At 40.6% G+C, this 16,226-nt stretch overlaps 1 protein-coding gene across 2 annotated transcripts in view; it reads right to left on the bottom strand.

The window, feature by feature from the left end:
• Positions 1-12,075: 12,075 nt before the first annotated feature.
• Positions 12,076-16,226, bottom strand: part of Nkain3 (sodium/potassium transporting ATPase interacting 3) — a 606,811-nt gene continuing 602,660 nt past the window's right edge. For both annotated transcript variants that reach the window (XM_051160829.1, XM_051160821.1), the window contains one exon: positions 12,076-12,688. In XM_051160829.1, the coding sequence (XP_051016786.1) occupies positions 12,675-12,688 (14 nt within the window). In that variant the 3' untranslated portion in view covers positions 12,076-12,674. The remainder of the gene's footprint in view (positions 12,689-16,226) is intronic.

The following is a 16,226-nucleotide window of genomic DNA, read 5'->3' on the forward strand; positions in this document are numbered from 1 at the left end:
GAATTCCATGAAAGCAACGCAGAGATTTCCCATGCAATGTGCAACCCGCTGCCTTCCTTTTGTCTGATGATGGTGAACTCAGGGTGAAGAGTGGTTGCTACTGCAAGGATAATTCATTCACTGTGCCCAGGAATGGAATCACAGAGTGAAGTGTCTCAGCTCAGCTATTTAACACTCTTTTACACCTGGGAAATTACGCTGGTGTTAAGGGGTTATTGCTCCCTGGATAGGTTGGTTGGAGGGGATCGTGTGTGACTTGACTCAGAGACAGTGAAAAAATTAGAAAGAGTAGGTTTCCTGGTAGCAACAAGGTAACAGCCAAGGAGAAAGGAAGAGAGGCTTGGCTAAGAGGGTGAACTCAGTGTGACGATCAGCACACTGGGCCCTGAGGCCTACTTTTTGAGCATTTCTTTCCTGGTCTGTTCTCTAAGTAGTTATACAGTCATCATCAAACCTTGGTATAGTTATTTATAGGGCTTTGTGTTCTCTTTGCATGGAAACCAAGATAAGAGCCTGTTTCCTGCTTTGGAGGAGGCTGGCTAGGCTGAACTGCAGAAGTATGAGCTGAGCATCCAGCGGCAAGTCAGCAGAGTGGGTTTACAGGGCTTCAAGTTTTCCAGGGCATCTTGGAAAAGGGACGGGTTTCCTCTAGTCAAAAAAGCCAGTGGCTTTCATCGCCTGTGAGATAGAAGTATGAAGTGTAAACTATTGAAATCTGAAGAATACAGGAACACTGAGGATGCACACTTGTCCAAACTTCTTTTACAAACACACAAGACAGGGGAGCCACCCCTCTCTGAAGTGCCCAGGAGCACAGGTCTTGAATTTTGGAATACTTATATTTTCACAGTGAAACTATGGATAAACTGTAAGACTAAACACAAAATTATTTGATTTCTATGCCTCTGAAAGTAATCTTATACATATGCATATTACTTATTTTACTAATTTTGTGTGTAAACCAAAACTTTATGGTCTGGAGAGCATCATGTCAGTGCTAAAAATGTGTTGGACTTTGGACTTGGGGATTCAGAATGATGAAAGCATTTTACAAGGAGAATCATTAAAAATGGCATTCACCTTCTATTTCAATGTACACCTTTATTCATGGTTGAAAATAATAGCTTATTACATATAACTTGTAAACTTATTCAGAATCAAAGTGTTCAGGGAGACATTAAAAGGTATGTATTTTCTATTAAACGACATGTTCTGATGACTGTAGAATATAATATACAGGTATCAGCACAGTTATGTAAAAGGTAATATTGTAAAAACAAGTCCTGTTACCAGTACGAGTAAGAAAAAAAGACACATTTCCCCACAGGCTACCAAATACAGGGCAGTTCTTAATAGAGTTCACTTATTTTCATTTAATTCACCTGATAGCTCAAGAAATGATAGAAAAAGTCTCTAGTACACAGAGAAGTCACTTCACAGTGTTATGTGACAGTAGAAACTCATATTAATAGAAAATATCACTGGAGGTTTTTACATAGAGTTCCAGTGCCAAGTTTGAGAGACATCTTGGGCAGCAAGCAATCTGAGAATTTATTAATGACAGGTGTTTTTTAAACAAATACTTCTGCTGGTAAAAATGTAGATGGTTTAAAAGCAACTAGAAGTAGACAGAAGGTGCTGTGAGCTGTCATATTAGTAGCAGACATGGAGCAAGAGCCTCTGGGTGCTTCCACTCCTTTCCATAAGATGACAGAGTTGGTGTTACAAAGGAGAGAACATACTCATTGTGTTGTCAAGGCAACAAAGGAAGGCTTAAGCATCATTCTTGACATTTCAATATTTCTATCTTAATTCAATGATAGTACTAATAGCCCATACTTTGTCAGAAATAACATCAAAGCAACAGCTTTGTGCGAACCTCCAAGTATACCAGGGTCCTCTGGGGACCCTCCCTGAGCACTGCTTTTGCTCCCCAGGCAGTTCTCTTATGTGTAGTTGCCTCTGTTGGGCTTCTTTCATGTCCAATCAGACCAGGCCCTGTGGCAGCACTCCCAGATGACCACAGAGGTAACTAGAGTGTATTTGTGTAGGGTTGATGCAAGCATAATTGTTTAGACTGGCAGAGGCTGAAGAATGGCCTACATTAACGAGAACTCAAGAGTGTGGTGGGCTGGCTGGCTTTGGCTTGTGTGATGCAATTGACTGGTTCTCAGATTTGTCTGTCAGGTCCTGAGTGATAGGGCCACCTATTTTCAAATGTGGTGGCACTCATGCTCAAATGTACAGGTGGCTCAGACATCAGTGTCTTGAGCATCACAGAATTAACAGGTGGCGTCAAAGGCTGAGCTCTGTGAAGGCGGAGGCCTTCCCGAAGCTATGAGGATGTCTATAATTAGCTTCTCAAGGAAAATTCGCTCATTTGCTTAGTTTTCATTGTCCCACCCCACCGTATGGGCTGGAGGCTTCTTTCATAAGCATATTCCTGCCAAGTGCTTATTGAAAGCATCCCAAGGCAGTGAAGGAAGGGCTGCATTTAGGCTGACCATCTTCCTTGGCCACCAGAGTACAGAATCTGTCAGGAGGGAAGTTTCCCACACCTTCTTCCAGGGCCCAGATGTTCCAGAATGTTATTTTCTTGAGGCTTTGTGAATTAATATGTCTCATCAGGGTTAGACTGTATGCTATAAGAACAGACTCTCTGCTGTTGTTTTGCTTTATTTCTCTAATACGTGGACAGTGTCTCATTCATGTGAAATTCTCTGCAGGAGTGTTTGAGAGAAAGCCAGCAGTCACAGCTTGCCGCCACAATTTGCATGGTGTGGCTTGAAAGAGTGCATAGAACCTCGTGTTCCTTGGGGTATGCTGGTGGATTGAAAAAAGTGCTAAGTATAGCAGTAACCTGCAATACAATTTTACTATCAGTAGTTGTTCCTGGGTGGTCAGCTTTATACACCAAAGTGCAAATCTGACTAACCCAGGAATGAGAAGCCATGCATCAGTGGGCAGCTGTCAATGGATTTTCTTTTACCAATTACTGTTAGAGTGAAAATGTACCAGAAGCAAGGGGTAAGCCAGACTCTTGAATAGCAGGCATAGAGCATGCCAGAGCAATGTGGCATGCTTGGGGGAAACCCTCGCCTTTTCTGTGAAATATCTCAGGACTTTGAGAAGTTTGTGCCTAAGAAAACTATGCTGTAACACCCAAGACGACAGTTTGGTGATTACAAGGTAAAGGAAAATTTATCACAGGGGATAATTCTCAGAAACTATTATTAGGAAGTTGAATCTTGAAAATTAAATCCTTCTCCATCCCAGATAATTTCTTACCAAGCTGTGGCTCTGATGGGGGAGCATGTCTGGATATTAATTATGCCTTGTATTTTACCCTAAGTGTCTTTAGCTTTGCCATTCTGGAGAGGATTATGACCAAGCAAGATTTATATCAACTTAACTGTATCAGAGATGCTCATGACAGTGGTACCACCCCATGCTACAAACAGCAATGGTACATTTAAGAAACATAGACAATGAAGATCTGTGTGATCATCAGAAAAGAAAAAACCCCACAGCCAAAAGTAGTGCATCTTATTCAGATAAAAGCAATAATGATTATAATTGTAAGACTGGTGAAAGAGAACTAAGGAACTCCCAGACATGATTTTAACCAACATCTGGATTTACCATAGTAGGAATAAAACACTGCTTTGTAGAGCTAGGCACTATTACTTACAGACAATGCTACAGCAGTTTTAACCTCTCATGTGTCCATATACCAGAGTTCGGGTTATTACGTTAGTTTCTTCCTTGTGTTCTTTCAGAGGCCATGTTTGAAATGGTTGCCAGGATTTTTACGTAGTTTATGCAATAGTTTCCTTTTATCTTTCCTGCACTTTGTTGAGTGCTTGAAAAATATTTTACTAAGATGAGGCTGAGTTGTGTTTTAATGAAGAATAATAAATACTAGGTTGGAGAGCTTCCCTAAGAAAAGAACTTAAGAGTTTCAGAATGTGGAATATAAAAAAATTCTACTGGGAGTGGCAGAGACCTTTTTGTCTGTCTTTTACTCCTTGGTTCTGCTGTGTATGTAGGAGGTTGCTAGGCAGCAGGGCTCTTGTTATATGTAAGAAGTCTTAGAAAATCCTACAAAGTCAGAAATTTCTCATTGTTTCCAGCCCAGGGGTTCTCACTGGGAACTCTCACTTACAAGCTACAGGAGAGGATGAGAAATTGCTTCGTTAGTCTGTGTCAGGCATTTTGCTCTAGGAACTGATGTGGATATTAATTTTAATGCTCTTCACTTCAGGGTTTTCCCTTGAGGATGTGAAAGTGTTTTGAAGTGTTCACACCCACATTTGCCTTGAGTTATGTGAAATGAAAAAAAAAAGTAACATCTACATCTTTAAAAGAAAGTGAGGCATGCTTTTATTACAATTATTACTGATGCTAATAATACTCTGGGCTTGTAGCAGCATCTGTCATCTGGCAGCTCAGATCCGCAGCAGAACTTTAATGAAAACTCCGCTTTCTTAAAGGTTGTGTGTAATTATTATGCAGCTCCTAAGTTATGGGTGTGGAAATGCAAGGTTTACATGGAGGAAGTCAAGGAAAGTAGATGGCTACAGGCCCTGAAACCAACGAGACACAAAGAAACTAGCCTACAACCTGCTGAAACCACTACCTAAACCTGCTACTTTGACAAGGGTTGAGTTAAAGCAGACCTGCAGACCGAAAACCACCAGGGCATTTTACAGCCAGTGGAGGGACTTTGATCTCTGGGCCCTATTTCATGTAGTTTGATGTCTGTCATCCATACCTTTCTCTATGTTATTAAAAAAAAAATCGAACTGATTTTTTAAATCCATCAAGTGAAATATGTAGTTTAAAGACAATAAAATGAACTAATGAGTTTTGTGTCTCCTTTACAAACAAGTGAGCCACAGGACTTGCCATGAGTTCTACCATTAAGGATATTTAGCATGCAGGCTGGGAATTGTGGTGCCTGTCTTAAGTCCTAGCACTCAGGAGGCGAGGCAGGTGGGTGGGTGAACATGAGTTTCATGCCATTCAGGGATATATATTGAGACCCTGCCTCAACATAAGACATTTGCCTTAATACTCCACACACTATACTTTATGTAAAACCTAACCCATGGAGTGGTGTAATCTGACAAGCACGATACAGAGGAAACTCTACAGAGAACCAATTAGATACCAATACATATTGGATGAGTAGATCAATTTTTTAAAATGACAGTTTATAATAATAATAACTTCAGGCAAAGTGAAGAAAAGTCCATAGAATGGGTATTGATGAAGGAACTACAAAGCTGGTTAATATTCACAACAATACATGTTCCTATTGTCAGTACCTAAATTCAGCAGTAATAACTGTGATTATTGAGCTCTGGCTTTCATATGAGACTGCAGGTGTTCTTCCAAACTATTTTTTTAAAACTGCAGTCAGTGAATATACTTTTCATTTAGAATAAATTTAAGATACCAGAAAGAAAACAGTGATCTCCTTTGAGCAAGGGGGCTTAGGAAGAATGCAACTGTAAAGTAGTAAAAACAGGGACTTTAAGCAATGTATTACCACATTCACTTCCCCAGGACATGTCATCCAACATTTGAAAAGTAAACTATCTGTGTGCTGTCTGGTAAAACAAAGAGTGCAGTTTATTCAGAGCACATAAAATTGTGTTTAATCTACAAGTGAACAAAGAAGGTATAGTGAGACCAAGTTGGTCTGTCTTGAGGAAAGTGGAAAAACAGTGATTTTAAAATTTTTCCTGACATAAATGTAACTTGGGTAGTAGGGGATGAGATGAGAGTTGTGCCCAAGCTTTAGTAATCCATGGCTTGGGCTGAACCCAGAGCGTTTCTATCTGACTACACCACATGTAAAAGTAACTCTTATTCATGTGATCTAATTGTTACCTTGGAGGCTTACTGCCTCTGCCTTCTAACATAGGCCTAGTACTGGAAACTTCTAGTCTCCATATCATCTAATATGGGCCTAGAATGTTTTCAGCCTCTGAAACTTACTGCTAACAAACCTCTCACGCTTTCTAACTCTTTTCTGAACTCTGGCTAGCTGGTTCAACTCAGAAGTTCTGACTGAAGCTCTCCAAGATGACTGATTTAAACTAGCTTCTCTGCTCTGATTGGCCTCAAACTAATTCTAGCAATATGTTTTAATCTTCGGGCTCCTTCTCATTCTCTCACTCATCTGTCTTCACCTGTGCCTAGTTTTTTTTTTTTTTTTCTTCAAGATGTCTCTGTAAAACTGTCCTGGTAAAACTGCCCCCTTTCTCTCTTCCTGTGCTACTTTCTCGGGTAGCTTCTTTTTCCTCTCTGTTCTCATGAAAGTTGGGCATATCCCATCTCTGACTGATTCAGTCAAATCTTTCTCTGATTCATCACTTTGTCTGCCCCTCAATTAGACATAATTTTTAACATGGCTTCTTCTTTCTATAAACTCACTTTACTTTCATCGTTTGGGATTCAAGGTGTGACCTAAGGACGTGTCTGTGATTCAAGGCGTGACCTAAGGGCGTGTCTGTATTACAGCATGATCACACAGGCCTAGCAGGTTTTTGAATGTGATCGCAGCAGCCATGTTGCTGCAGTAAAATTCCTCTACACCCTGAGAAGACAATGTGAAATCAAGAAAACAAACGAAGAAACAAAACAAAACAAAACAAAAACAAAAACAAATCCAAGAGAATACAAATGTCCTCTGGCTATTGACTTGGCTACAAAAAAAAAAAAAAAAAAAAAAAAAAAAAAAAGCAGAGGCAGGTGATACAGAGCAGGCCAGTTGCATGTGTCTTCCTGCAGGTGGCCTGCAACCTGGACATCCAGGACCATACAGATCTGCATCAAACGTCCTCACAGAACAGCTGGCCAATAAAAGCCTGGTTAGCAAGGACTCTATAGAAGACAGCCATGGAATGAATGCAGAGGATACGAGATAGACTGATTCACAGACTTACAGGGCACCAGGTGAAGCCACTGCTATGTCCAGCCTCAATGGCCTCTTCCTTGGCACAGTGCAACACCACGGGTCTTTACAGTGCTATGGTTTTAGCTTGCAGAGAAAGCATACTCTCATGAGTGAGTGTGTGTCCATGAGTGCAAGTGCCTGCAAAGGCCAAAAGAGGGAATGAGATCCATTGGAATTAGAATTATGAGCAGTTGTGAGCTGACTACTGTGGATGGTGGGAACTTAACTAGGGTACTTTGCCAGGGCTGCAGGCAAGCAGTACACACTTTATCAACAATCCGATCCATCTTTTTAGCCCCTCTTGCTTAGATAGTTTTTAACAGCATCTTGCTGCTCAGGCTGGCCTTATACTTCTGGGCTCAAGCAACTCTTCTCCCTCAACCTCCTGAGTGCTACACTCCAGATATTTGATACTCATGCCCAGCTTACCTAATCATTTTGAAATTATCAGTCATGTTAGCTGGATTTGTAAGCACTTTATATCCAGGGAGAGTATAACTAGCACTTTCCAGTTATTGAAATCACTTCCTAGAGTGTTGTTGAATAAATAGTACCTGAAACACATAGACTCGGAAGAAGGTACAATAAAGTCTAATAATAAAAAAAAATTCAAATTTTCCTCAATTATAAGGTTCTCAAGAATAATGTTTTTGTTTTTGTTTTTGTTTTTGTTTTCAGGAAAAAAGTGAAGAGAATTGTACTCGTTTTTATTTTAATTCTTGTAGTGCTGGTAACTGCATCTAGGGTTCTGGTTCAATGACACTCATGTGCTCCACCACTAAAATGCCTTTCCAGTACCCCCTTTAAACCTTAGACTTCGATAGCAACAGCATCTTTCTCCTCCTCCTCTCTCCCTTCTTCCCTCTCCTTCTCTGTCCCCTTCCTCCTCTTCACGTCTCTTCCTGTTCCTCTCCCTCTTTCTTTTTTTCTTCTTTTACTTTTTGTGACAGACTCTCACTATGCCACCTAGGATGCTCTTGTATTTGTGTTCACTCAGTCTCAACCTCCTGCATAGTAGAGGTCATTAGGTCTGTGCCACCATGTTTGCCTGAGCTCAATGTTAAAAAGAGAAAATAACAGAATACAAAAGATCAAGTGGAGAGAAACTCAAAGCAATTCCACTAAAATCAGGAACAAGGTAAGCCTGTACAAAAGATCAAGTATTCTAAGTGAGTAGTCCTGACCCACTTTCCTAAGCACTATATATTCTAAGTACTTCTTGAATTAAATAGAAATAAAATAAAGGCCTTATTGATCAGTTTAGAAGATCTTGTGTAGTAGAGCTCAGCTGTCTTACAGTGGAAGAATTTACTTGTTATGTATGGAAGAATTTGCTGTTATGTATGGACTGAGCCCTATATTGGACTGGCTCTTCAAGGTAGAATCATTTGCAAGGGAAGGGAAGTCAAAATATGTTCTTCAGAACTAAGGAAACATGGGATGATCTAGTATCATACATTAGGGTTTCTTTCAAACCAGATAAAGAAACAAGAAGGAGAAAATTTAATTTCATGGGGCTGACAGTGACAAATTTTTTATAATACTGGAAAGTATATGTCTCTTTTTTGTGTAGTCTATATCAATTTAAAAATATTGAGACCTCCATTGCAGCAAGATGGTGGTCTTGAAGGGCATGGAAGCATCAATTCTCTATTCTTCTGCATATGTTTACTATTCTTAGTTCTAGATGGGTACAGTATCATCTAAAATATGCCTAGCTCTCTTTGCAGCAAGGTTCATGGTAGACCACACTTCAGCAAGTCATGTAAGTAGAAATACTATAAGTCAGCTTCTGAAACTTGTCCTTAAGTGAAAGAAATCATTCTTTCTGCCTTTTCCCTGTCCTTGGCTGTAACTGAAAAACTAAAGACATAAAATTCTGCCGTTATCTTGAATATTATGATCTTGGGTCGGAAGCCACAAACGATGAAGCTACAATAGGTCGAGATCTCTAGGAAGCTCCCATCTCTGCTGACTGTCTCCAGAATTTTAGAAAATGAAGAGGCATAGGCACCTATCTTAGTTAAGCTGCTATCTGTTGTTAGTCTGGTGAAAGTCATTTGTGGTTCAACTTAATCCTAAAGTAGACTGATGTGGTTATCCATAAAAGCAGACTCTATGAGGAAAACCACCAAGATTATCAATTTCTTCAGACTGGTTCTTATCAACTCTGAAGAGGAAGGGGAAAGTGTGCATTCAGTGGATAATAATTCAATGTTTTCACTCAGTTAAAACAAACAAAGCCATTTGGCCAAACAAGCAAAAGTGGTGCTGTCCAATCAAAATGAGGTGACCTTCAGCTTTGATCCCTTCATCCTATTTCTCATCCTGATCTTTCTTTTCTGTTCTTTTCCCTCTCTTCTTGTTCTGCTTTAACTTATCTCTCTAGTTCAAGATGCAGTATATTTTGGATTCTTTGAATGTTTCATTTTTTTTAAACATTTAGGATTTAATAGGATTCATGCCCTTTATATAAATGCAAGTTCAAAGAAAATGATTAATTCTCCATGAGCACCACCCCTGCCCCCAAATCCCAGCATTTAAGAGGATTTATCCACCTTGTAGAACTGGCATTTTCTCTAAACTTTCTTCAGGAAAAAAAAAAGAGATGCTACTCACAAAAAACGTGAATCTTTCTCATTCTTCACCTTTGAGATTTTTTTTTAATTCAATAAGTATATACCTCAAATGTTTAAAATGTAGCCACTGTCTTTCTGGGTGCCACATTATTCACACAAGGTTATAAATACCTGTCTTGGGCTTGGCCAGTCCAAAACACATCAGTTATTTTTATTTTTTTCTACCTTATTCATCCACTCTTGAAAGAAAGTAAATACTGTATTGGACTAAAATGTCAAGTCAGAACAGTGCATTCTAATCCAACTGTAAAGTTTTTCCAAGTTCCTTATTAAAGTGACTCACAAGTGATAAGTATTTGCTTTAAAAACCACTCACTCAGAATGTTTCCCATAGTGAGACCATCATGGAAATGTATTAAGTATGAAGTGAAGATCTGTTAAATTTTGGTAAGATTCTAATTTTCAGAGACGGAAAGTGCAGTATTGGTTTTTATTTGTTCCTCAATTTACCAGTCATGATGGTTTTCCTCAGCTTCAGAGCATACATTGTAGTTGATTCTAATGGAGACACATTTCTCTACTAGGAGCAGACTGTTCATTGGATGAAACAGCCAGCGGCATTGCCATATCTTGTCAAGTTCAGCTACTGAAAGACAGAGGCCTCTCTTATGTAGGCCTATGGGAACAGCAGAACATGTTTTTCAGAAGGAATAAGAAAATGGATCAATATTTTGCTAGAACAAGGTGCCAAGCTGTCTTCTAAACAAGCGAACCAACCACATTCAAGGCTTTGAGAAGTGTGGAGACATATTTTTTTTTTTTTTTTTTTTTTTTGAGACACATCTTCTACCTTTGCATGGTGGGTGGAAGGAGATTAAGATCCTTGGAGACCATACTCTTTCAGTTTTTCTCTGATGTTCTATGCCCGGGACATTTTGTGTCTGAGAGTTCTTTAATCCTTTCATCCTTCTTTTGCCAAATTTTGATGACTTTGAAACATGATTGGAAGTTCCAATAAATAAACTGGTGGCACCCCAGCTTCCTGTGTTGCCACATGCTATAAAAGAAGGCCCCAAAGGAAGGATGAGTCATCACTCAAACCTAAGAACAGGATGGGGCCAGGCCGGCCATGAATGACAGAGCTTGGTGCCGAGGTGGTTTAGAGAGAAGACTTGGGCTTGTGTCATTTTTCACTCCCTGCCACAACCCAAGGCTCCTGCTTGCTCCGTTGCAGAATGGGCATTTGATGGCACCACCTTTCAGATTCCAAGAGCTCCTTTCCTTTTAGAATCTAGGTTTATTCTGTAGGATACACTTCAGCCAGAGTTAGTGTCAGCTGACTGAATGAACACCACCCAGGACATGAACTTAGAAGCATTAGTGCAGAAGTGATTGCACTGCATTCTGATTATTAGCAGACACATGAAATTTATGTACATAAGAGGAAGAAAAGGGCACAGAGAGACTTTCACAAACATGCAGAAATTTGTACCAATTCCAGTGGTTTATGGGTGCCTTAGAGATGCACGAGCCACATTGGACCATCTCTGCAGCAAACAGTGAACAGACAGAACCTTGATGAAGGACAAACTTCATTTTCATGTGTACACAAAGGAGCAAAATGATTTTCTCATGGGGACTAATGGAGAGACAGGAAAACACTGACGAGAGACAAGCACCGCCTTACATGGCGAATAGAAACATCTCAGCAGTGAGAAGCAAGCCAGATTTTATGGATCTATTTGGCCATGTCCCAGTGTCCACATATTTGGTCAAAACCAGATTAGATTAACATTTAAATTGACATAATAAGTCAAGCATTCTGCAGTTTATAGAGTAGTATGTGTTGGGGGTCAATGGTAAGATGGAGACTGATGGAAAAGGGGACCTAAGGTAGTTTCCTAAAGGGTTATGTTCTGTATTTTGGTTGGAGCATTGGTTACTCAGTTTATGCATTTCTCAGAATTAGTCACATTGTATCCTTAACATTTATGCATTTCACATATGTATATTTTATTTAAATTTTAAAGGCCCCAGAATTGTGATAGTTTTTTTCAAGATGGATTTTTTTCACCCTTAGAAAATTAGGTTTCCCACACAATTTTCTTGGTTATTAGGATGCGTGGGAGAAAGAAGAAAAACTAATATAACTCAAACATAAATATTTTCATTATAGATTTCTGCAGAGAATTCCACAGCACTTGAATGTTCCCTTTGACTATCCTAAAAGCTCCCGGCTATAGATTTATGGCTGTGCTTTCTGTCCCACAGCCCTTGAGCTGTATGTTTTAGGTCTGACATTGGTGTTGGGAGTGAAACAAAGAGCAGAAAATATGAACCTCAGAGACATCCAAGCTCCCTACACAGGCTTCCACTCAGCACTTCTCTCTTGTTGTACTCAACAATGCATAGAAACACACACATGCACACACACACACACACACACACACACACACACACACACACATATGCATCTTACAATATTGCAAGAACTACATATGCATAAATCTGAAAATATAGATAGCCATAACAGTTTTGTGGAGACTTTGGAAATTCAGAACAAATGACTCCATGTTTCTGGTGCTGTTTAAACAGTGATCCAAGCACATTTGAAAGTGGGTTCAGTTTTTGTGCAATCTGCCACAGGGTCTACCCCTGTGTCTCATGCCCACAGGCAAAGTCTACTTACACAAATCCATTAGCCCAGCAGAGTTCAGGGGCCTGCAACCTGGATGTCACAGTTCAACAACAGACAGGCCCCTTAGAAATTATTAGGAGGAGATTTTCACAGATTTTTTTTTTTTCATTTTACATGCCTCAAGTTAAATTAAGAAAAAAATTAAAAATTATTATTATTACTTTTTTTACAATTTACAAGTGCTCATATAAGAAGATGACTAAAAAAATACCCACCCAAGCACCCAGAACGCATCTGCATCTAGCAAACAAGGCTATGGTTACACAGGCTGAGACCAAAAAAACCTCGCAGCTCCGTGTTCGCTGGTCGGCAGGGGGCGCAGTCCTGCTGTCTAGGAGGAAGGTGACGCTGCAGGATCCCCAGAGCTAGAGGCCAGTGGTGCTTTGTTCCCTAACTCAAGTCCAGGAGCCGCATTTCAGAGTCAATGTCATTACTTATTTCGACCTGAAAAAGAAAATATGAATTGCTTTAAAGAACTTCAGCACTGATAAATGAAAAGCCTGTCCCTTTCTCCAGGCCTTTTGAAATGCAAAGCAATTTAGGGCGGGCCTGCTTCTGTCTGACTAGGCGCTAGGAAGGCAGAAGGCTCAGCTTTCCAGATCAGCCAGTGGCAAACCAGACAGGGAGACAGCTGACAGTCACAAAATTGTAGGATGAAGTGGACTGTCCTCAATTTGCTACCCTCCCCTGCGCCCCAGCCTCTTCCTTATAGATTGTTAACAGGGGTCTTGGTCTGAGACAAACCATGAACCCGACTCCCTTACCAACATCCTATCCTGGCCTTTTTTTGCCTTAGCCATTGTGCCGGATATTTGGTGGAAAGAAGAAAGAAAGAAAGAAAGAAAGAAAGAAAGAAAGAAAGAAAGAAAGAAAGAAAGAAAGAAAGAAAAGAAGAGAAAGAGGAGAAAAAACAAAAAACAAAACCAAAAACAAACAAACAAAAAACCCCCAAACCGCTGGCAGTGTCCTTCAGATGAGATTAGTTTTTAAATCAATAGGCTAAGTAAAGTGTATTTTGCTCCACAGTGTATGTGAACCTCGTGGGATCGTTTGAAAGCCTCGCCGCAGAGGAACTGACGATTCTCCAGCCAGATCCTTTGCGGCACTGACTTATCCCTGCTCTCCAGTCTGCCAGCCTCATCTGCAGATTGTGGACTTGGCATGGTCGATTATTGCAAGAGCCAATTTCTTGACATCTCTCCCACTTCTCTCCTCTCTCTTCCCCGCCTCCCTGTTTGACTTCCTACTTACTTCTCTTTCTTTTTCCTCGCCCTCTCCAGCAGGGCCCGTATTCACCACCAGCAAAGTAAATTTTGCTTCTCTGACAAACCCGAAGGATCACAACCATGCTGTGTTAACTTTTCCATTGTCCACATCTTGTTCAGACTTGGCTTCTTTTGCAGCCTTTGGAATGGGAGGATCTGAACTACGTGTGCATGCACAAAGTCATCTTCAGCACCTTACCATCGCAGCCAGCGTCTAAGAAAAGCTGGGGGGGGGGGGTGTTAGATCTCTCTATCCCTCTCCATCTCCTGTGAAATCTTAGCTGGTCTAAACCTTACTCTCTTTTGACAGCCCAGTGGAAACTGGCCTCTGGAAACTTTTTTGCTTTGTTTTTTTGTTTGTTTGTTTGCTCGTTTTTTGAGACAGGGTTTTTCTGTGTAGCCTTGGCTGTTCTTGACTTGCTTTGTACACCAGGCTGGCCTCGAACTCACAGCCATCTGTCTGCCTCTCCCTGCCAGAGTGCTGGGATTGCAGGTGGATGCCATAGTGCCTGGCTTTTTTTTTTTTTTTTTTTTTTTTTTAAAGATTTGTTTATTTACTTTATGTATATGAGTGCTCTATTTTCATGCACACCATAAGAGAGAATCAGATTCCATTACTGATGGTTATGAGCCACCGTGTGATTTCTGGGAATTGAACTCAGGACCTCTGAGCCATCTCACCAGGCCCCTCTGAAGGCTTCTATTGGTACTCAGTCATGCTGAGCCTTATCCTGCTACAAGAACTCATGTGTGCTCTACAGTTCCCTATGTGCAGCACATGGCCACTACTGTCACTGGTGACTCTATCCTGTTTCTCTCAGTCATGTGCGTTGTCTCCTTCCAAAATAATCATACCCATCTCAGCAACGGAGGCTGTTACAGTAATTTTACATACCTGTCTAGAACCTTCTCTTCCACTAGCACAGGTCATTGACTCTATCACTTCAAATGGACTTTTCTGTCATAATTTGAAATAATTAAAACATTTCTTTCTCCTTTCCCTCTCTTTCTTTCTTTCTTTCTTTTTTTCTTTCTTTGTGCCTCTTTTCTCCCTGAAAATGATGTTTCCCCCTGCACACCTCTGTAGGCCCCTGGTCATCTGGAATCATCCTATAGCATTTACTCAATGCCTCTGTTTCTTTGGAGTTTGAACAGAAAGCCCCTAAGTCTAATCCTTTCACTCTGCATTTTAACAGCCGTTTCCACAGGGAAAGAAGGAGATGCGATTATAAAAATGGATTCTTATAGTTCTCTACAGTATTAAGTTAGCAGGAAGAGTACAGATTCTAATGATCATTTTTCTGTGAACACATGAAGCTTGTCTCGGTGAAGTGGATAAAAACAGTAATTCTACTGTATCTACTATGTGGAAGGTAAGGATGCCGCAAGATAACCCTTCTACAGTCCAACAGGCCTGCCACAAAGAATTACTTGGCCCAACACCAAAGTGTAGACACCAGGACAACATGCCTGACTGTGAAAAGTTGTCTACCTACTTATGTGCTTAATTTTACCTAGTCTCTACCACCACAGATTTTTTTTAATTAAAAATTTTATTATTTATTTATTCATTCATTCACTTTACGTTCAGATTGTCAGATTGCAGCCTGCTTCCTCCTCTCCTCCCTGTCCCACTTTCCCTCCCTTTCCCTCATGACCCCTCTCCTGTTCCTCTGAGAAGGGGAACCCCTCCCTCACCAACCCATCCCACCTCATCAAGTCTCACAAGGACTGAGCTCCTTCTCTTCCCCTGTGCTGAGATGTGGCTCCACCAGTGGGGAGTGATAAAAAATCTGGCAATAGGGTCCATGCCAAAGACAGCCCCCACTCTCCTTACTACGGGACCCATATGAAGCCTGAGCTGCCCTTCAGCTACATCTGTGAAGGAGGCCTAAGTCCAGTCTATGCATGGTCCTTGGTTAGTGCTTCAGTCTCCGCAAGCCCCTGGGGGCCCTGGTCAGTGGGCTCTGTTGGTCTTCTTGTGGAGCTCCTGTCACCTCCTGGTCCTTCTATTGTTCCACTTCCACTTTCCCACAAGTCTCTCTTTGCTTGGCCAAATTTTGCCTGTGGGTCTCAGCATCTGCTTCGATCCACTGCTGGTTGGAGCCTCTCAGGGGACAGCTATGCTAGGCTCCAGTTTGCAAGTATAGCAGTTATCGTTAATAGTGTCAGAGGTTAGCTTTCTCCTGTACCACCACAATTCTTATTAGCATTTAACATACTTCATTGCTTCAATTACCTAGAAATGCTTCATTATAGTAGAATTGTTGAAATGATAATCTACATTATATTTGACCATTATGTCTCCTCAACCTATTTTAATTATGAATACTTTCCCATAATTAAATTTCTTCTTACTTATACACATCAAGATTTGGTTCATTCTACTAAAGTTCAAGGTCACACTTGACTTTACAAACAGGCACCTTGCACGTGGTTGTATGCCTGCATTTCTTACATGATATATCCAAAAACACAGAATATCCCATTGTCCCATTTTTAATGTTATGAGTAAGCAATAGGTCTAGGTGCTGGCTTTGGATCCTTAAAGCCATGCCTCTCCATGCTCCCTTGTTTTCAAATAGGTACATGCAGAAAACTCATCAAAGGCCTGATGAACTCTGACCCAAAAGCAGAGAGCAAGCAGATGAGAAGACAATGATGCTAGTCCAATGTATTCAATGTATGATGTCATTTTTTAAACATCTGAGTAATAC

This window comes from Acomys russatus, chromosome 2 (genome assembly GCF_903995435.1).
Source record: "Acomys russatus chromosome 2, mAcoRus1.1, whole genome shotgun sequence".
Classification (NCBI taxonomy): Eukaryota; Metazoa; Chordata; class Mammalia; order Rodentia; family Muridae; genus Acomys; species Acomys russatus.